General features: G+C 41.3%; 3 protein-coding genes across 3 annotated transcripts; 2 read left to right on the top strand and 1 right to left on the bottom strand.

Moving 5' to 3' along the window:
• The first annotated feature begins 1,226 nt into the window (after positions 1-1,226).
• On the top strand, positions 1,227-2,369 carry LOC119726377 (beta-1 adrenergic receptor-like). Its single transcript, XM_038198032.1, has one exon. The coding sequence runs from the start codon at positions 1,227-1,229 to the stop codon at positions 2,367-2,369; it is 1,143 nt and encodes a 380-aa protein (XP_038053960.1).
• A 155-nt stretch (positions 2,370-2,524) lies between these two features.
• Positions 2,525-3,550, bottom strand: LOC119726376 (alpha-1A adrenergic receptor-like). Its single transcript, XM_038198031.1, has one exon. It carries the CDS (start codon positions 3,548-3,550, stop codon positions 2,525-2,527), a length of 1,026 nt encoding a protein of 341 aa, XP_038053959.1.
• Positions 3,551-14,731: 11,181 nt separating this feature from the next.
• On the top strand, positions 14,732-20,964 carry LOC119726585 (aqualysin-1-like). The gene is made up of 9 exons (XM_038198320.1): positions 14,732-14,794; positions 15,243-15,366; positions 16,416-16,556; positions 16,865-16,991; positions 17,662-17,910; positions 18,206-18,390; positions 18,838-19,009; positions 19,546-19,692; positions 20,766-20,964. Exons 2-8 carry the CDS (start codon positions 15,256-15,258, stop codon positions 19,686-19,688), a joined length of 1,128 nt encoding a protein of 375 aa, XP_038054248.1. The 5' UTR covers positions 14,732-14,794; positions 15,243-15,255; the 3' UTR covers positions 19,689-19,692; positions 20,766-20,964.
• Positions 20,965-21,288: the final 324 nt, after the last annotated feature.

Below are 21,288 nucleotides of genomic sequence, written 5' to 3'. Positions count from 1 at the left end.
ACACTTAATGACAAACGTTTAGGGAACTCGACAAAAATGGCCAACTCGTGAATACGGCTCATACTGTTCAAAGCCGAGGAGCTGAATTATTTACAACTTACTGAGTCCCCTGCTAATAATTTGTTTCACAAGTTGTATAAAGCAACTGTTCCGTGGCGGTTATTCTGATCAAAAGCTGACACAATGCTTCCACAATTAGGCCTTCGTGAGTTTGCAATAATAAGAAATGAGATTTGTACACATAAGCCAATGTAGACTAGAAAACCTGGTTTTGATACGGTACATACACCGTGTTTCATGCATTTGTGATTTTACGCATACTATGGTTGTTTCCTAATTGAGCCGTTCTCTCAAATTCACACGACATGGACACAGATTGTCAAGTAAAAATGATTGTAAATTCCAGTGCAAGAAATGGTAGGGCCTACGTTGTTCATATATCTAGCACTGCCACGTAAACGTATCTTATTAACCTATACGACAGTATAGCCCAAACACATGCATGGATGGTATTCCGTCCTAATGTTTGAATACGTCGCTTCCTTTGATGTATTCGCGGCCGGACATTGTGTGTACATAGGTCTCAGCTTCCGACGTACAGATTACGAGCAAATTAACCATGATAATGCATCATGCAGGGATGCTTTTCAAGATAATTAGCGTTGACATTAATCTTCTACTAAGTAATAATTACTGTTTTTATACGCTCATAATTTGAGCCCGCCTTCTCCGATCGATCGTTATATGCAAGAACGAGTTTGATAGAACAGGGACGTAGCTTCTTCTTCTTTTTTTACCTAAACGGTGCAACAACATGAAAGGTCATCAATCAAAGTAAAGACAAAGTCATTAGGGACGCGTGTGGTGAAGGAGGGACAGTGATTTATCATTGTCTTTAAGGACTGGCATTTTCCCCGTTTAATAAGACTTCACGTTAAAAGAAAGGTGGCAGTGTTAGGTTAGACAGTAACAGGTCAACAACGGCGAACAGATATATTGGTACATGTGTTTCATACATCGGACGCTATACAAGGATTCGTGACATCCAATTATTGAAACCATGCTTTAGAAACAACACACTTCAATCGAGTCAGGCAGATTACTGCTGTGGACAGTGTTCCTTTATGTGAATTGTACTCGATGGTTAATTCGAGCGTGAGGTTCTTTAAAAGCATGTAACTAATTGAGCGTATGTTATTAACAGTCAGATCCCAAGGAAAGTAAACATGGAGGAATCGGGCAATTTCAGCGGGCAGACTTATAGCGGCTATTCAGAGTTATCTACAGGAGAGAAGATCACTTGTATCGTACTGTATGCTATACTGATGATTCTGATAGTCGTAGGAAACGGGCTACTCCTGTATGTAGTCATCAAAGCCAAGGAATTGAAGAGAAGCAGCCGCATCTTTCTGGTTTCGCTGACTGTGGCCGACCTCTTCCTTGGTCTTGTTGTCATCCCAGTGCGCGTCGTACCGCAGATCATTGGCATCTCAATCGGCAGCAACTGGACCGCGCCTGACCGGTTCTGCGAGGCGTTATACGTCCTGCAAATCGTCGCAATTGGAGCCTCAGTCCTAACGGTACTGGCCCTGAGCATTGAGAGGTATCTGGCCGTGGAGATGCCGCTGAGGTTCCGGTCCATGCTGACTTCTTGTCGAGCGTGCGTCGTGGTTGTTTGCTCCTGGCTCATGATCCTTTGCACGGCGTCCATCCTCATCCTCCTCTCGGTGGTACTCGAGGGTCGATTCGTAGTCTTTGACGGGTATTCGTCGTTGTGTATCGTCAACAGACAAGGTGGGGCGACCCTTTTCGTGTTTCTTGGCTTCATCGTTGTGTATTTCCTCATACCATTTTGCGTCACTTGTCTTGCTTCGATTCGCATTCTGTACATCGTAAATCATCACGCCGCATTTCAGAAGCGCAATAAGCCGTCCGACTGCAATTGCACGTGCAAACACACAGCAGAGGCGAGCGGAGCCAAACAGTTGCCCCAAAGGTTGTGTAATGGAGTTTGCCGCGGACTCTGCAAGTGTTTTCTTGGCAATAAGAAAGCCTTGGTCACCGTTCTTATTCTCACGCTTTCCTATGCAGCCTTCAGTGTTCCATTTGTTGTTTGTGTGTTTTACATGAAGTTTTCTCCCTACATTTTTGACCAATTCCTTGTTGAACTAGCAACGTTGTCATTGTTCAGCAGCTGTTTCATCAATGTCATCGTATACACAGGACGAAACAGGGCGTTCAGAGGGTCAGCCAAGCACCTTCTTTGCCGACTGCTCCATGTGAGATGCAACACTGTTAGAAGGCAGCCAGTCAGATCGCAATCCGACAACCTGAATGTCAGTGTCTCCACCCAAGATACACACTTGTAAGACACAACAGCCTTTCCTTTCATTGTGGAGCCAGAAGATATTTTAGTGTAGTACGCACTGACTTGATGATGGTCGAAACTTGAAAACATTTGGTTTGGATCCCAATCAACACTAAGATTTTGTATTTCTGCTCATAAATAGACCATGACATTTGGCTAACCTATGGTAGGAGCTATGCAACTCAGTCGTGTGTTGGCTACACTTGCTGTACCTGTATTATTACGAGCATTCCTGCTGTTACGACCACAAACACGGGCTACCGTTGACCGGAACTCCCCGTTGCGTCTGGTGTGGACGAGCACGTTCAGAAGGTTGCTGCAGGACCTGACAATCATGGCGGCGCTGATGCCATACAAGGAGAATTCACGAGTCCAGTAGGAGTAGACTAGGAGCACACTCAGGGGCAGGGAAGTCAATGCAGCCCCACAGTTGACCATCAGGAAAGTAGTCAGTGACTTAGTTTCGTTGGAGCGCTGTTGGGATGGGTGGCCAGGCGGAGTGATGCGTGCCAGGCGTGCCTTGTGACGGTGTACAATCAGACGGATCCTTCCGTACAGCACAAATGTCACTGCCAAGGGCAACACCACCGTCCCACTTGCATAAAGTAACAACAGCAAGATGTAAGGTTCTATTTTGGATGGACTGATTCCCGCAAGGCACCAATGCCATTCCGATCGGTGGTGCGGCAGGGTTCCGAAGTACACACCATAGGCGACTGTAACACTGACCATCAGTATCCAGAAGGACCAGACGATGTTATACGCCCGACGCGCGGTCAGCAGAGACGGGTACCGAAGAGGCTTCTCCAGGGCAATGTAGCAGTCACATATCAGAGTCAGGAGTGATATAAAGGACCCACCGTTGAAGAGAATCCCTCCCATAAAATAGGCCTTACAGAGCCCCTCTGCAATGTCGACAGGGACCAAATGTCCTACGGCTACCGTTGCCAGGAGGGACCCGCTTGAGAACAACCCTGCGCACAGGTCCGCAACGATCAGGGACACGATGAAAATGCGGCTCACCTTACGCATCTGACGGGAACTTTGGATGACGAAAAAACAGAAGATGTTCCCGCTCACGATGAAGAAGACAACGATGGACAGTGAGGAGATGCGGAGAACGTCAAACCATGGAGGGGGTGACTTGTAGTCCAGCCCGTCCACGGTGCTGTTGAAAGTCATTTTTTTTCGTTCCAGCTCGCACGTATCACACAGTTTGAAATGACTTGGATTTGTTATGCAAGTTCTTACTGCTTATCCGCACTCAGTGAGAATAATGACCCTCCACGTGATTTGAGCAGATGCTTTCACTCCTCCTTAAGGAGGACGCATCCTAGTCAGTGACGCGAGTAAATTCACCTGCGCACATGCAGAAAGTAAAGGGTGAATCATCCCATTATACAAGATCACAGTAGGGGACTCGTGAGTTTGCGTTCATGTGTGAAATGCTGAAAAGTCGAAGGAGAAAAAAATTGATTACTTTTTGATTTTGCTGGCGATATGAGTGGACACTAGCTTGATAGAACATACTAACTGGTTAAAATAATGTCTGCACCGCGCTGTTTTAAATTAATTTACTATCAAATTGTTGTTAGCAGTATTTAGGAGACTGTGCAGTAGAACATTCACATCAAAAGAAAACACCTTACAGTGTTGTCTTCTTGAAGATGCAAACTGCGCAGGAAATAATTTTCCAAAATTTCCTTCGATCCGAATTCACGGATTTGCTACCGTGTACAAAGTGCAATCTCATAGTGGAATTATCTACTGGTGTATGAAACCACTGATTTTTTTTTTTTTTTGATTTTTTTGTCTGACGTGAGTGATTTCCCCCTCATATGGCTAATTAAATGCAACGTGCCCATTGTATTTCTCAGCGCAACGAAACGACGAACCCTATATAAAAGGCGATTCTTTAAAATGCAGTCCGTAATAACATTATTTAATTTACCTTGCTATTGTGGAAATGAATGGCTAAGTATGGAGCCATTGTGTGGCGATGCCTCGAATAATTTTCCGTCTGATTTGTAGCCTGTGTCTGCGATTTTAATTTTATCAAAATGGGAAAAAAATGTCTTCAAATGATTTGCGTTCAAGGACGTCGGAAACTGCGTTGAATGGCACAGGCAGTCTCCTGCATGCTTTAATGTGTGTTTGTTTTTTGTATGAAGAAGTATTTGTGTTTAGGTGTGAGTATGGAAGTACTGGTAAAAGTGATGCAAATGAAAAAAAGTGTGATATTGTGGCAATAGGTGTACACTATTTGTTAGCCCTGTGATAGTGTCCAAAATATAACCACAAAGACAAAAAGACACAAACACACAACCCATACAAAATTGGAATCCCGACATATTTGGAAAGATTTCTAGATGACAAGATGACAATGCAATGATGGTATAGGTCTTTTGTGTGGTAAAAAATCAGCTGACTTGACCTGTCTTTTAGTATTAGTGTTTTTCTAAGCTTTACTCAAGAAAATGTATCCATGATTGTATTAAGAAGTGGCCTTCACACTAATTTTATTTTGTGAAAAAAAACCTTCCTATATTAATACGGGCATTTTCAACTCTAGCTGCGGATTTTTTTGGGATGATGTTAACACACTCGTTTATTTATTACGTTTTAAGCCCATAACATGTTGTTTGAATTGAGTTGAAATAAATATATTCTTAATTATCGCTACTATTTCAGGATAGACGATCAGGATTTCCGATGGTACACGTCGTTTTGCATGTTCTCTCAAAGAAGTTTAACTTTTCACATATGCTCGTGCTTAAACCGTTTTGGATTGGTTCAAAGATACGAAATAATTCATACGTCCCCCAATGTCACTGTTATACCTCACAGCAGCTGAAATGTGCTCTGAAGACGCGCTTTTTTTCAGCAGTACTTAAATAGCTCCTTCATATTTGATCATCGTGCTCTATTGTTTGTATCATCTCCATGTAGTTTCATTTGTGTATTCATTATATTATTGTTCCTATATATAAAGCTCCCTTTTATTATTGTTTCTCTGCGCCTACAGCAATTCGTTCAGGTGGATCCTGTGCATTACAAAATTTTGTCTATGCTATTATAATAACAAGTATAACAATAACTCTTTTCGCCCCAATAGGGTGACTTTCCCATAGACTTGTGCACAAACCTAAACTGTCACCTAACCCAAGTTCACCTTATGTTTTTTCCACGAAATTTAGTATTAGTAATAATTGGACCATGAGGAATCGATCTATATGGTTAGCGACAGCAAAATTCCTTGTCCTACGGGTCGTTTTCATAAAAGGGCGACAGTTATTTTGTCGCCTCAATAAGGTGTATCGCCCTATTGTGGACGGAGTTCGCAAAACCTGTCGCCCTATTACAGTAATAGTAGTAATACCCTTTGGGAGACACTTTAGCGTCATAAGTTATACCTTTGAGAGACACGTCGAATTAGGGAGACATTTCAGTGTCTCCCTAATTCCATATCCCCTACCGTGAGGCAATTTTTTGTCGCAAATAGGCTAGATCGATTGCTCGTGGTCCAATTAGTAAAAATCCCGAAATTCGTGGGGGTAGGATCAGGTAAAATTAGGGTTAGGGGTCATTACAGTTGGGAAAAAAATGTGTGCACAAGTCTACGGGAATGTCTCTCTAATACCCAATTATCGATAACTATTATTATTATTATTATTATTATCATTATTATTATAATTACCCTGGATTGGACATTTTGAAGACATCCCCAAAGACTTGTGCACACAATTTTTTAAACTTAAATGTGTCCTTACCCAATATTCCCATGTCCTTTTTCCACGAATAACGGTATGTTTACTAATTATACCACGAGCAACAAATGTAACCTAATTGCGACAACAAACTTGTGCCTCTAAAGGGGGCTGTGACATTAGGGAGACATGAAAATGTCTCCCTAATGATTGATGTCTCCCATCGTGCGAAGAAATTACGATAACTTGTCTCCTTAGTGATACTGTTACACGTATGATTCCACGGAGAAACCATTGAATCATACTCTTATGCCCAATTGGTTTTTATTAAAAGCATTGCCGTGCAGACAGCATGCCAGAACGAATAATTTCACAGGGAGTTTGGTGCCATTACTAAACCACGTAATGTTTTTTAACAATAATTTCGTCAGTTACTGTTTGGATAGCTGCAAATGAGTGTACTCTACCTTGAAGACGTGAACCTGTGGACCTGCACAAGTTCGCAAACGTTTGCCAGTCTCCGAAGAACGGTCTTGGCGAAAAATTTTGTTTGAAAATAACTCTCCTCGAATGAACACTCCATGCGAATGAAATTAAGGATCAGAAAATCAATAGTGAAATTAATCCTGTCAAAAAGATCAAGTTTTTACTCAAGTTGTTTTCTACAAAAGGGATTCTTTTTCACAGTATTTCAATCCAAATTTATAGTGATTTGCACTCTCAATCTAGTCACTAGTTTGAAACTTTGGAAAACAGAGTACAGTGCAAAGATCGCCATGTATTACCACTGCGTCTTTTCTGTATCAAATACCTATAACAATGTCACATTGAGCAAAGTTAGTTTGGGTATCCATTTGAGATAGGTCTGACGATGTTCAACATCATTTGAACATGCTAATCAATTGTCTAAAAACAAAATAAACGTGTAGTCCTATAGGCCCTATCCATGGGCGTCGCGAGGGGGGGGGCTTCCGACAAGCAAATAAAAAAGGAGAACAACAAAAGAAAAGAAAAAAGAAAAAAAAGAGTCGCGAAATCATATTGTAGTTCGTTTAATGGGTTGGGGGGGGGGGGCAAAACGTCCCTGCACACCCGCGAAAATAATGATCAATCGGGAAAATGCTGGAAAATATAGTGATTCTGGGGGGGAAATGTGCTTTGTCCCCATGGCCCTATCCTGTCTCCATCAGACTTGTTTTCGGAACTCGCTGCTTGTATACAGACTGATCAGAAACAGCATAGAAGTGGTAGGCCTTAGAGTTGGGAACAGTAAGTTTATAATAATAAAATCACCTACGTAGATGAATTAATGATCCCAATTACTTTTTACCCTTTATTTTCACAAACAAAGTGGGTTGTTAGAGAGATTGTAATGTAGGGAATGAACATAAAAACACCCTGATTACTCCCGTAAATTGACATGCAGTGCGTACTTGGCTTTTATTTTTCATTTGTTTGAAAAATACCACACGCGCTTCGTATTCTGCCCCCACCTGATTTACTTAGGGCTTACTTTTTCCATTAAACAAGAACACATTTTAATGACATACAGAGTGTGCCAAAAAAGTGGAACATTCAGAAAACAAATAATTAAAAAATTATATATGACATTAAAGCCTGACTATTTCTCAATCCACTCATTTTTACACCATTCCATTTGGGTCACAAGATCAAGAAATACAATAAATTAAGTGATAGGGTGTAAATTGTATTTGAGCCACTCTCACCTGGACAAGCTGAATCTGGGCCAAGCATTGAATAGGCATTGAAGTTGGTGACATCACAGGTGAGAGTGGCCCAAGTAAAATTTACACCCTTTCACTTAATTGATTGTATTTCTTGATACAGAGACCCAAATGGAATGGGGTAAAAAGGAGTTGATTGAAAAATAGTCAGACTTTAATGTACTATATAATTTCAATGACAAAGTTTTTATTTTTTGTTTTCTGAATGTTGCACTTTTTTGGCACAGTCTGTATGAACCTTTTAGAAATACGCCAATCCCTGGATATAATCCACAGACTACGTATTTTTTTTACCTTTTTTAAAGACCATCAGCTTAAGATTTACTGTGATCAGAGTTGTAATGACTCAATTGACTCGAGTCACAATTTTTAGTGAATCGACTCGACTCGGGTTCCATATGAGTAAATGACTCGACTCGACTCGAGTTCCTATGGATAAATGACTCAACTCGACTCGAGTCACTGCAAGCAAATGACTCGACTCGACTCGAGTCACACAAAAAATCAGTGACTCGTTTACAACTCTGACTGTGATAGTGGCTGTTTTCGCTCTTGTTATACAATAGGCTGCTATCTGTTCAAGATGGACTGTTGTGTTTTTATTTCGAGATTACACAGAAAAACAATCCTCTTGTAATGACTATTTGTCTAGGCACGGAATGATACTTTTCGGCCATACATTCAGTTCTCTCGTGGTAAACTGGTTCCCGCTCCACTTACACATTGATAATTTGGGGACTGGAGCCAGCCTACAAGCAGAGGGCTTCAAAAACCTTGAGGTCAAAATTCGCAGGGAGGAAAAAAACATCATTATATCCTTAATGACTGCGGGAAAAAAATAACATTCTTCCTAATGGTTGTAGCTCTTCGTTACCGACATCCTGAATCCCCTATCAGCAGAGAGGAATTCTTCAATGTCTACGTAATGCTGGAGCAGGTTGGAGTTTTTCCATGCTACATTGCTGACATTTCTCACAGAATTACCACCTCATAAAAAAATGAATCAATAATGATGCAGGGTGCGAGGGCGGTCTAACTCTCGGCGAAAAAAATCTCATATTCCATCCCACAAAGATGTACATACGTCGTTCGGAACGAACTGAGATCTAGAAGATAAATATTATCCATTATTTCCGAAGAGTTCAGTTCAGTTCAGTTCAGTTTATTTCCACAGTACCAAAAAAATATATCAGTGACAATGACAATCTTATAGAGAACAGCAGAAAACACTTTGAATAAAGTCGAAGGTAAGCAAACAACACGTATGAAAGATACTGTGGAGGGGCCCATAAAGAAGCAGAGCTTGTAAGAAATGGGCACCTGAGCATGCGTGTGCATTGAGCCGAATAATGAGATTTTGTTTATGTTAATTTATTGTTTTGTTTAGTTTTGGAAGAAAACAATTGTACAAGAAACGTAGAAAACAAGTATGCGAGTAAACGAGTGCAAGAAAATGAGTACCCGTAATCGGACCCGTACATCGGAATATGAATGACCAGGCTCAATGCACATGCGCCATGAAAATTAAACACGAAATACTCTTAATTAAACTTACAACGGACCGGGAACAAACAAAAATATGACTGATACAACTACGACGACAGAAATGAGAAATGGTTTGCTGAGAAAATATTATGGAGCAATATTTTGATCGTCGTCAAGTGGGGAGCCGCCTGAATAAGAAGAAGACGGGAAGAAATCCTATATTAAAAGATCTTACGGTCTCTGGCTGATGTCTGAAGTCGGTGTGTCACGTGTTTTTGTAAAAGGTTTTATTCGTATAAATAAAACATGACATTCATAATTAACAGCATTTTAGCAAAAAAAGAAAAGATTATTTCATCTATTTACAAATGTATTTACAAAATGAGTTAAGAAAAGTAATCATGCATAAACATCTCAATCACACAAATTAAAAGGAAATTAAATCATCTGTGTTTCAAAAGAATTAACGGAAGAAACAAAAATTGAAAGAAAATTGGCTCTTCTTGGAACATTTCGTAAAATATCGAACGGGAAAGCTGTCCTTGTAAAGGCAAAAACAAGGAAACGCAAATGGTCTGAGGACTAGGTATTCCTGACGCGGATTTACATGCCGTAAGTTTTAATCATGTTGATCATGTTGGCTGTCGTAGTGTGCGAGTGCTGAAATTATAATTATGCTTTGCATCGGGTTATCCAAACAGGCGTGCTGTAAGCACTGAGAGCACGCACCATTTTTAATTCAATTTGTTTGCCTCTGTTGTTGGTAAATCCAGAATAGATCAGCAAATCCGCGTCAGGAATGTTGGTTTCTTTGCTGAGACTGCTCAGGTACTTACTGAGCCACTCACCCACCGGTTTGATCATTTTGCACTCGACAAAAAGATGGTTACGTTTTTGTAAAATGCCTTAGGAGTCTGCAGAAGCACACAAAGTGCAACAGTTCATGGAAAGATATGTATACAAGTCTGAAGTCATTTGCTACGATTTCACTGTCCTCTGAAGTCACGGTTGGCACGTGCAAAATGACTTGGGGGGGGTGTTTGTTGGCAAATTTGTTTCTTGCAGACTTTGAATACTTAACTATTAGGCCAACAACATTATCTCTATGAAAACACTCCGAAACGTATCGCTATTACGCAGAACATAACGTTCATGATGAAAAAGGTGGCAAAATTGCTGCACCGAGGTTTATCACGCCCACTTCAGGTCAAATTGGGGTCAAAGTAATACAAAAGTATATGACCCCACCCAGCTAGCGGGTGCCGCGCGAAGCACGTCACCCCGCGAAATCAAATACATGTATTGGGTTAGTTTGAAAGCACCTCGTAACTGATACTAGCAGAATCCCCACTCCCTGGTTTAACTCTTACGAACAAAAAAGAAATCGAATGCACCCGCTTTGAAAAAGACCCCCCCCCCCCGTCCCCCACCATCCCCCACCGCCCCCTTCTCCTCCTTCTCCCCTCCCCTGGGTAGTCCATGCTACACCGCCATCAACACAACTGAACAATCATTTTGACGTTCCTGCCAAAATTGTGCATCGCCCGTGTCATTAAAATCTTGGATATGTACATGTATATAAATACGGTCAAACTCGATGGAAACTTTTTTGTATATGCTTACATTATTGAAATAGGAAAAGAACATCATATTCGGGGTGTCATTCTGATCTTACGAGAGACATATACGCTTTATAGCACGAAATATCAAGATTGGACATTCGGCGATTGGAGCAGAGTAGACTACCCTGCAAAGATCGTTATACAGCGTTAGTTTATGGAGTAAATCGAGGACACACACGTGCAACATCATAGATGAATCGAGGACAGGAACCAAATCGAGAACGACCTAGATTAGAAAACGTTCACAAAATCAATGAGAGCTGTTGCGAAAAGGTACAAACAAAGGAAAAGGGAAGAAGAATAAAAGAAAATCCTCGTACAAACGTGTGTGTACCTGTACATGTATTACCTCTGCGTCTGTTCTGATTCAAGTTTTGATTACAAAATCTCATTGTAAATAGTTTGAATATGCCTTTTGAAATAGGTCTGACGATGTTCACGATTTTAATACAATAATAATAAATAATGATAACGGAGTCTTATATAGCGCACGTATCTACCAACAATGAGGTACTCAAGGCGCTGGAAATTATGTCTATTATCAAAGAAAGGTAAATAAAGTATATCAGAAATATGAGACTCATTATGTAGCACATTATAAGGGTTGACAAGGTGCTGCGGCGCATATTGCAGCCACTGCCAGAAACACCAGGGCAAACCCCTTCTCTTAAGTGTTACTGGGTTCTTACGTGCATTACCCAAAACACGGGACCTACGGCTTTACGTCCCATCCGAAGGACGAAACAATAATGGTAAAGTGCCTTCAGCAGCGTATCCAGCTTTTAGTGTCAGGGGGGCAACCGCACATCTGCCCCGAAATGTAGACATGGTTTTTTTTTGTCCGGACAGACACTTGCCCTCCGTAAAATCAAAAAGCAGGGGGGGGGGGGGGGTACCCATCTTCCAAATGGGGGCGCTCTTCAAAACTGACCATTATTATGCGTACTTGTACTACATATAATATTATTATATGGACATTATCACGGCGCATTGTAACTGTTGTTGAGCCGATTTTCTTTGGTGCAGGATTGATGTCAGAAGAACTCTATAACATTTATTTCAATCATTGCTCACAAAAACAAATTGTCAAAAAAATCCGCCGGGGGGGGGGAGGGGCAGGGTGGGAACAATGCCTTCATAATTACAAAATCATCCACGTAGATGAATTAATGACCCATTATTTTTGCCCGTTATTTTTACAAATAAAGAGCGTCGTTAGAAACCTTGTAGAGAATGAACACAAAAGCAACTGATTACTCCCGTAGGCTAAATTGGCGTCTCCGGCATGCAGTGCGTTATTGAACCAGCTAAGGGGCTATTGCTGGAATTTGGGATGAGTCCCAAAATGGCTATACTTTTGCTGTTGGTTTTTTATTTTCATCGTTGTTTGAAAATACCACACGTGCCTCATATTTCCCCCTTCTAGTTTTAATTAGTATGGCCTATTTTACCCATTACACAAGAACATATTTTCGTTGGTACATTGGATTTATAATGACAAATAACCTTTCAGAAAGACACTAATCTTTGGATACAATACAGCGGGCCGATAAAACACCACAATAGATGAGCAAATAATCCGCAAACTACGTACTTTTAGACTATCCGCTTAAGATTGACTGTGATAGTGGCTGTTAAGTATAATCCTTATTTCTTACTCTATCTATTTTATACTAATACTGTCTGCAAAACATATTTCCATAGACATTCATTTTAAAACAAAATTGCGCCCCCCCCCCCACCCCGCTCTGACAAACATTTTTTTTTACTGGTACTAATGTTCGCCTTTTGCACAAAATACGGACAGAGCAAGCTTGGTTAGGGGCATTATGTACACTATTCTGTGATATAGTGTTAATAATCGTCTGATTTTAACAGCGCCTCCATTGAAAGCATGGTACGAGCTCCCCCCCCCCTCCCCCCTCCCCCATTTGATTTTCGGAGGCCTGTTGCTTTTTGATGAACCCCCGTCCCCCCCCCCCCCCCCACTTGCGAAAATTCCTGGATCCGCCCCTGCCGTGCTTTTTCCGAGCTTGCACAGAAAAAAATGCATTTTGTAATTACTGTTTAGTAAGAGCAACAAGTACAATTTACATTCAAATCAGACATTGGCACCGACCGATGAAAAATCAGCCCACACGTTTAATCAAGGAATTACTTCACAACTTCCGATTACTATATTCGGACAGACAAGCAGTACAAGCATTCTTTCCCTCGTGACTGTGGCTCTTCTTTACCGAAATCCTTGCAGTTTATTTTGCATCCTCAATCAGCAGAAAGCAACAATTTAGATGGAGCAGGTGGGACTTGTCTCATGCTACATTGCGGACAGTCCTTGCATAATAGTATCCCTGCATAAAAATCAATCAATATTGATGCAAGGTGACAGCGCGTTCTACTTCATGGCGAAAAACATCCAATTGTCCAACCTCCAAAGATGTAAATGTGTGTCTCGATCGGCCAACTAGAGAGAGAAATAAATGGTTCGTTGAGAAATATTATGAAGCGATATTTCAATCGTATTCACTACACCGCGTGCACGCGGGGGAACCCACAGATTAAGAAAAGAAGACTACAAAGTGAATTAAAAAAAAGAGGGCGAAATCAATAATATTGTGTTAGTTACTCCCCCACTTTTAACATTACAAACAAAAAGAAATTGAATGTTTTCCGCTATCATAAAGCGCCCCCATCTCCCATTTTCCTCTTTCTTTTACCCGTCACCCTACAATATACTGGCGACTCCATGTTTAGAGTGCACCGGCATGAAAAACAACCCAATATATTCATTTTGACGTTCCTGCCAAATTGTGCATCGCCTTTGCCATTAAAAACGTGGATATGCATCAAAGGGTTCATGCGCTGAATGTCTCTTATTTGGGAACACATGTTTGTTGCAAATTTCTACTCCTCTTTAAATGTATGAAACTATTTGACACCCGTTTTTAGTTAATGGCATTGAAGAGTGCGCTTCTATAATTATTTAAAATTGTTCATGATTTTCTGAACAACTGAGGGCGTTGTTGCTATGATGTCATTCAGGAAGACACTCTTTAGTTCAGGTTTTTCTGTTCAAATATTATTGTGGACCCACAAATTTGCTCATTGAAAAAAAGTTCGTCAGAAAGGCTTGTTCATTGGTAAATACTGCCATGTACTGACACAACAAACGAATCACTAAACGAAAGAAAATTTACGACAGCAAAATATCCAAAGTTCTAGCAACTCTTTTGAGCTGGAATAGTTGTAAAATTGAGGTTGACCATGATGACATCACAGCGATGACATCACAAGTTCCCTCATGAATATGGAAATTCGCATTAGCATAACAACACAAAAGGCACCAAAATACAATTGAGTTGACAAAACGAAAATTGAAAAAGAAAAGGTTAAATAGGACACAAATGTGCATTTTCATGGACTGCATTAAAAAAAATGCCTTTCATGGGCCCTTTAAACTACGGTCTAACTCGAAACTGCGGTCTAACTCGAAAATTCTTTTGTATGTCTCCATTAATTTATTGAAAGAGGAAGGAAGAATTATAAGCAGGGTGTCATTCTGATCTTACGAGAAAAATATACGCTTTATTGCAAGAAATATCAGAACTAGAATAAAGAACTGGGAAATAGGGGGTTGGACATTCGGCTATTGGAGGTGTATCACTCGCACATAAAAACTATGCGCCTATGGGAGCTGCGACACCTGTTACAGGAGGCAAGTTTTAAGCGGCTTCAGTTACGCAAGCTAAGCCGGAAAAGTAAGATTACAATTCCGACAAGCACGTTTGCAAGTTGGGACCGAGTGGCTATAAAAGACAAGCTGAGGGAGCATTGAGACCACAAGCTTCTACAAGCCTGACTAACCAGGTAAGTGACGGGGAAAATGGCTTGCTGCACGGTCACTGTTTTTCTGCATTATGTTGGTCTACATTTTCGAAGTATTGTTTTGTAGAATTTACTCTTTCGGGAGCCAAAGGGATGTTTGTTATATCGGTGTTCGTAGCGGCATTTCACTGTTCTTTCATTGTAGTACATGTTTGTGTACCATTTTGACAAGGCCCTCGTGACTCAGGCAGGCATTGGGCTGGGAGATGAAGCCACAACGCACGACGTGACGAAGTCACGATGCCTTTCGCACTTTGTCCGAATTTCTTATGTTATTTCTTGTAGTGTCTCTACCTTTTTGAGCAGACAAAATAATGCTCTGAATGTATACGCGTACTAAACTTCAATCTAGAGGAAAAGCCTAATCAAACAGATTAAAACAAGCCAACTGGTAATGGATTGACAGGTGAATTTCTCTGTCCCATCACAGAACCCATCTCACCATGAAGACTTTCGTGCTCCTGTGTCTGTGCGTGGCCGCGGCCAGCGCCGCCCTGGCTCCCCTCAGGAAGGTGAACCAGCACATCCCCAACAGATACATCATCAAGCTCAAGGTAAGAGTAGACAACGCCAAAAGTAACACTACAATTTGGGCTAGAATATGATCAGAATTGTGTCTGAGACTCAACAGTGAAACTGAAAAATGGGATGGTACTAATTTAGCTTACATAATTATAGTGACTTAGCAAGTCGGACAGCATTAGGTTGGGTCCTTCTGGTTAAGCAGAATGTTACAAAATATCGTGCAATGTCTTTCTACCGCAAATTCGAGATGCATGTTTATTCATTCGAGACGTTGTTTTCTTCGCTCGAGATTTTACCAACATTTGTGAAGAATTTCCCAACAGTTTTACCAAAATTCAGGGAATAGGGTTGAGCAACAAATTGTTCATTTCTTTTTTATGCGGGTATTAAAAAAAACGTTATCCAAGGTTTCGAGATCTAAACTCCTTTTCATCTATAGAAAGACTAATCAGAAAAAGAAGATTAATTTGAATAGTTACTCACTGACAATCGTTTTAACCCTAAAGGGGCCGGATTATTTTGACCATCTCTCAGCCGGGGGGGGGCGGATTCCGCCCCCCCCCCTAAGATCTCGGCCATCGAGTGACGAAAAATGTTGAAACTCGGCACATGCATAGAGCAACTCTTCCTTAACATACCCAAGAAATTTCATGACTATAGGCCAAAGGGTTTTGGAATTATGGCTAATTAATTATTCATATGTACGAATGGCAATTCTGCTCTATGTACACGACGTATATGCGAAAAATCAGTTTTCACGGAGCGTAGCGCCGGAAAATTTTTCGCTACGCGGCAACCCGTGGTCCGATTTTTATGTTTTTGGTATCAAAAGATGCGCAAGGCTCGAGGCTAAAAAGTCATAACAGCTCACGGAAAATGTTGAGGGGGGGGGGGGGCGGATTCCGCCCCCCCCCCGGCCCCTTCGGGGTTAACCGACATTTAGGTCACTCTAGATGGTTTTACCTTACGGCCAACAAAATAGGCCCTGTAATAAATTTAACTAATTAATGGTAGCATTTACATAATAAGTCAACTGTGAACCGAAATGACCTACCCGTAATCTGTTTCTCCCATACAGGAGGGCTCCAACTTGGATGAGTTTGTTGACCGTCTTGAGACCCGCACCAGGGGCCTGAACATCCCCGTCGCTGTCATGAAGAAGTTCCGTAAGGTCATGAACGCCTTCGTGGCTAGCATCCCAGACAGGTTCATTGATTCTGTAAGTTGATATTTTCACCATCCGATAATAGGGGAGTCAGGTTGGCGTAGCGGTACTTTCCTCGCCTTCCACCTGGAATATGTGTATTGGGTTCAGACCCTCACTGGGTTTTCAGTCCCTACTTGATTCCCAGGGTTTGTCTCAGCATATTCTTCTGGGGTATTTGAACCTAGTTTAGGAGGAAAAGGAAGATGAAGGCAATTTTCATTTAATGGCCTTTTTGTTTTACAATGTTTATGGTTATCGCCATCAGCAGCAGCACCATGTTATACCATACCTCGTGCCCTACTGTATTATTTACCATGCAGATCCGTAGCTTCGATGGCGTTGAGTACGTCGAGGAGGATGGTGTCGTCAAGACCCAGGCCGTTACTTGGGGTCTTGACCGTGTGGATCAGCGTTACCTTCCCCTGGATGGCTCCTTCAATCCCGCTGGTAAGAAACTCCCTTCTGTATCAAAACAAATCTGGAATGTGCACTGGTGTTGCACCAAAGCACCCGTGGTTTAATTCAATTGCACCCGCAGTAACTTGCACTTCTGATCACATATTAGCTCGATTTCTGAGTAAAACGTCTCTTTTATATTATAAAATGATAATAACTCTTTGTTCCAAAAGCATCCTGTACATGTACTTGGGGCCTAAGTTCATCTCTAATGTTTGACTGTGAGTGTGTGACTCCCATTTTGGAAGTCTTGGGTTACTAATTTACAATGTATTTTAAGACGGTTTTCATTTTTTTTCTCGAATCTTGTCGAGTCACAGATTCGATAGATTGAGTTGAAAGTGATGAGGTTCGACTCAGTTCAAAATGGTTTTGTTCATTCGCAATCCAATCTATAAACAAAAAGAGTTGCAGACTTTTTTGTTCTTCCATATTTAACACAATGTAAATAAATAGGAGCTGAATGTGTTCAGATGTCGAACCGAATGCTGAATGGAACTGAATAATATTAAGCAGAGTATAATGCTCTTCTACTATTATGAAAAACTATACGAGAACAAAGAAAATCGTGGGTTGACTGGGTTCCGATCACTTTTTTAAAACCTATTATTTACAGAAATAAAGCAATTAATGTATTTCTGTCCGTGTGTTCTTCCTATAGGAACCGGCGCTGGTGTTAACGTGTACGTGGTCGACACCGGTGTCAACCCATCTCACTGGGAGTTTGGCGGCCGTGCCGTGGCCTGGTATGATGCTCTCGGTGGATCAGGTACTGACTGCAACGGTCACGGAACTCACTGTGCCGGTACCGTGGGCAGCAGGAGCTACGGTGTAGCCACCAGCGCCAGCCTGTACGGTGTCCGTGTGCTCAGCTGTATCGGATTCGGCTCCAACAGTGGTGTTGTCGACGGTAAGTTGTACAAAAACGAAGTGATCTTCCTTGAAACTCTGCTTGCAAATGCTGTAACCAGCAAATACTTCAAATCCTCAGATTGCGATCTAAACTGGGTTATTATATTAAAAATTGTGTCCTAATGGAAAACAAGAATAAGGCCAAAACATAACCACATAGGCTAAGCGTTAACATGGCAGGCACCGCCTTTGTCCTCACTCTTTACTTGCGTAAAATGTCACCACATTTTACATTAAACAGGCTCTCCACAATTTCAAATGTGACGGGTTTCCCCGCCTTCCTGAATCAACAGGTATTGACCAGGTTGGTCTGAACGGCCAGCTGCCCGCTGTAGTCTCCATGTCCCTGGGTGGTGGTGCTTCCACTGCTACCGATGGCGCCGTCCAGAACCTGATCAACCTCGGCTTCACCGTGTCTGCGGCCGCCGGTAACGAGAACGTGGATGCTTGCAACTCCTCCCCCGCTAGAGTCTCTGACGTGAGTTGGCTCACTTATTTCAAAAAGTCTGAACAATTTTGCAAAATGAAGAACGCAGATAGTTTATTAATAATTCCCTGGTCTCTTGTACCACGCACAATAACACATATTTGTAATACCGGAACGTGTTGAAGAGGAGCATGACTTCATGAGCATGACTTGTTTCACAATGTGCGAGAAATGGCATTTTGATAAGACCATCGTGACTAGACTCTGGCTACACTTGACTGAGAGGTATAGCTACAACGCCAGTTGAAGAATGTCTTTTGTCATTTCTCAACCCTTTTTTGGTGGAAATCCTTTCTTCGCTTGGTTCCGCATTCCAAAGTCACGAGGGCCTTTTCAAAAAGCTCGATGAGCCCGGTTCTATGAATGCTACATATTTGCTGTCTCACTGCAAGTGATAAATAACTAAGCCCTTATTCCCAAATTTACCTGGGTCCACAGGCCATCACCGTGGGTGCCACTGACAGCAGCGATGCCCGTGCTTCCTTCTCCAACTACGGTACCTGTGTGGACATCTTCGCTCCAGGTGTGGACATCACCTCCACCTGGTACACCACCAACTGGGGCACCAACACCATCAGTGGTACCTCCATGGCCTGTCCACACGTCTCTGGTAAGACATCTTACCTCTTTTGCCTGGAAACGACTTATGGATTTTTAAAAAATAGAATACTAGAAGGGACTCTAGAAGGGTGGAGGAATGATTAGAAGCCTTGTGACCTTTTCGGCACTATCTATGTTTAAAGGGCAGGTAAATTGATGACCTCTTTAGGAAGAATTTTCAGAATGGTAAAGACTTGCTATCATAATGAAGTTGCTTGTTTGTTGAGTCTCGTGTTCTTATTTTTCAATGAATTCGTCTTTTTCTCTAAACACTTTAATAATATACCCTTAGGGTAGTTGATATTAGGGTCTTGCATTTCCTTTACTGTGCATCTGGTCTATAGATATTACACCACCATTACATTGGGCTTTGAAAGATATGGATGTAAAAAAAACCCATTATGTCTCGTTAATTAATGTTCATTCAATTCAGAGGCATGAATGTCTACACCAGATTTTTTTAACGTCGAAAACACATGATGGGCCTTCATTGATTTAATGACACAGGCTAACTTATGTACACCTGTTCTTATGTTCTGTCTCCAGGTGCTGCTGCCGTTATGCTTGGTAACAACCGCAGCTTGAGCCCAGCCGCCCTGAAGTCCTCCATGCTGGCTAGCGCCACCTCCAACGTGGTGTCCAACCCTGGCTGGGGCTCCCCCAACAAGATGCTGTACATCGGCAACTAAATAGGTGAGGAGTTTGCACAAGTTTAGCTAGCTACTCATGACTTTCCACTTCTTGAACAATTCCAAAAAGGCCTCATGAAAACGTCACACGGCCAGTACCGTCTAGTCACCGCTCAATGTGCCTCACGTCTACAAACCTTGGTATCCAATAAGCGAGTTCGGTATTCCAATATAGTCTGGCGCACAGCAAGATTCGACGATTTTGGGGGGATGACCGCGGCAGATAAATGCACAAGACAATGGGGGACGTGGTAACCAAATCTGCATTCTGTACAATTGTTCGTGCAATCGAAAAGAGATGGAACCTTCGTTCGCAAAACGTTTTGACACACAAGACACCTAAAAACACTTCGCTGTCCACATGTTTTTGTTTTTTTTTTCAAAATGGAATATTTAAGAACACGACGATCTCTTCAATTTTGCTGGTACCCCGCTATGCTTTTGCACGGATACGATGAAATTTTTATCCCGAAAGAAAAAACGGCAAATGTGCACATGCGCAGTTGGAATACCGAACTGGCCTATTCGAAGCTAACCATTGTGGCCTTGTCAAAAGGCTATCTAGCCATCGAGTCAGACTGTGTCCTTTTGACTTCATTGCAGTTAGTTGTGCGTCCTCGGTAAAGATGCAACCTATTAACAAAGTCATTATAGTCAATGTGACAAAATACATGTATTCGTTGATCTTAATGATGGATTTTAGTAGGGACGGTTTTTCGTCTTCCCACTGTTAACTAAACACTGCAAAAAAAGTCTACACTCATTGAAGGGGTTATTACTTTTAATCTGATTGTCTAATGATGACGTCGTTTATATAAACCTTTTGGGATATTTTGATAGCTACATTGTGTCATCATACATGTAAGACGATCAGATTCAAAATTATATCCTTCCAATGAGTGTGGACTTTCTCCTTTTTTCCCGCGGTGTTTATTTAACTATTAGGTGACAAATGTTTTCACCTATTCATTTGGAAAACAGTGAGTTTAATCCATTCTGGAAACATCTTTGAATTGAGCAGCTCACATTTCATAGTTTGCTAATTTGTTTTCCTTTTTGATCTCCTTCATTTTTCAGGTATTACCGGAAGGGTGAGATTGGCGTGACGCACTACTTCTTGTGATCAAAAAAGTGGGATTAAAGTTTGAAATTTCCTGATTAAAGAATTATTTTCCTATCTCTGGATGCCAAGTATAATTATAGCTGCCATATTTTTGAATAAATAATTCAACAAATGAAAGGATGAAATAAATATTGATGTATTAAAAGTAAACCACATTTTGTCTAAGAGATTTTTTCATTGATGTTTAATTTTGTTGCAGCTATTCTTTACACATCAGCTTTATGCACAGAATGCTATGAAACGTTTATACTGTTTTGGTGAAATCGTTTTGATTTTGGCTGTTTAATTCCCACCCCATCTCTGGTGATAGATAAGGTTTTGCAAGACATCGTGGCAAATTGTCAACATCCTAAAATCAAAGCAGCCGATATTTCCAAATTTATATTGGCACAACATGAAAATAGATTACAAGTTGTGCAAACCCAAGACCGAAAAATCTAGCAACATCAGAGTACGACCTCCCTCTTAGTCAACTTC

The sequence above is a fragment of the Patiria miniata genome, unplaced genomic scaffold, assembly GCF_015706575.1.
Source record: "Patiria miniata isolate m_02_andy unplaced genomic scaffold, ASM1570657v1 HiC_scaffold_2, whole genome shotgun sequence".
In the NCBI taxonomy this organism is placed as follows: Eukaryota; Metazoa; Echinodermata; class Asteroidea; order Valvatida; family Asterinidae; genus Patiria; species Patiria miniata.
The sequence above is the reverse complement of the archived record's forward strand: the minus strand, read 5'-3'. Positions and strand labels throughout refer to the sequence as shown.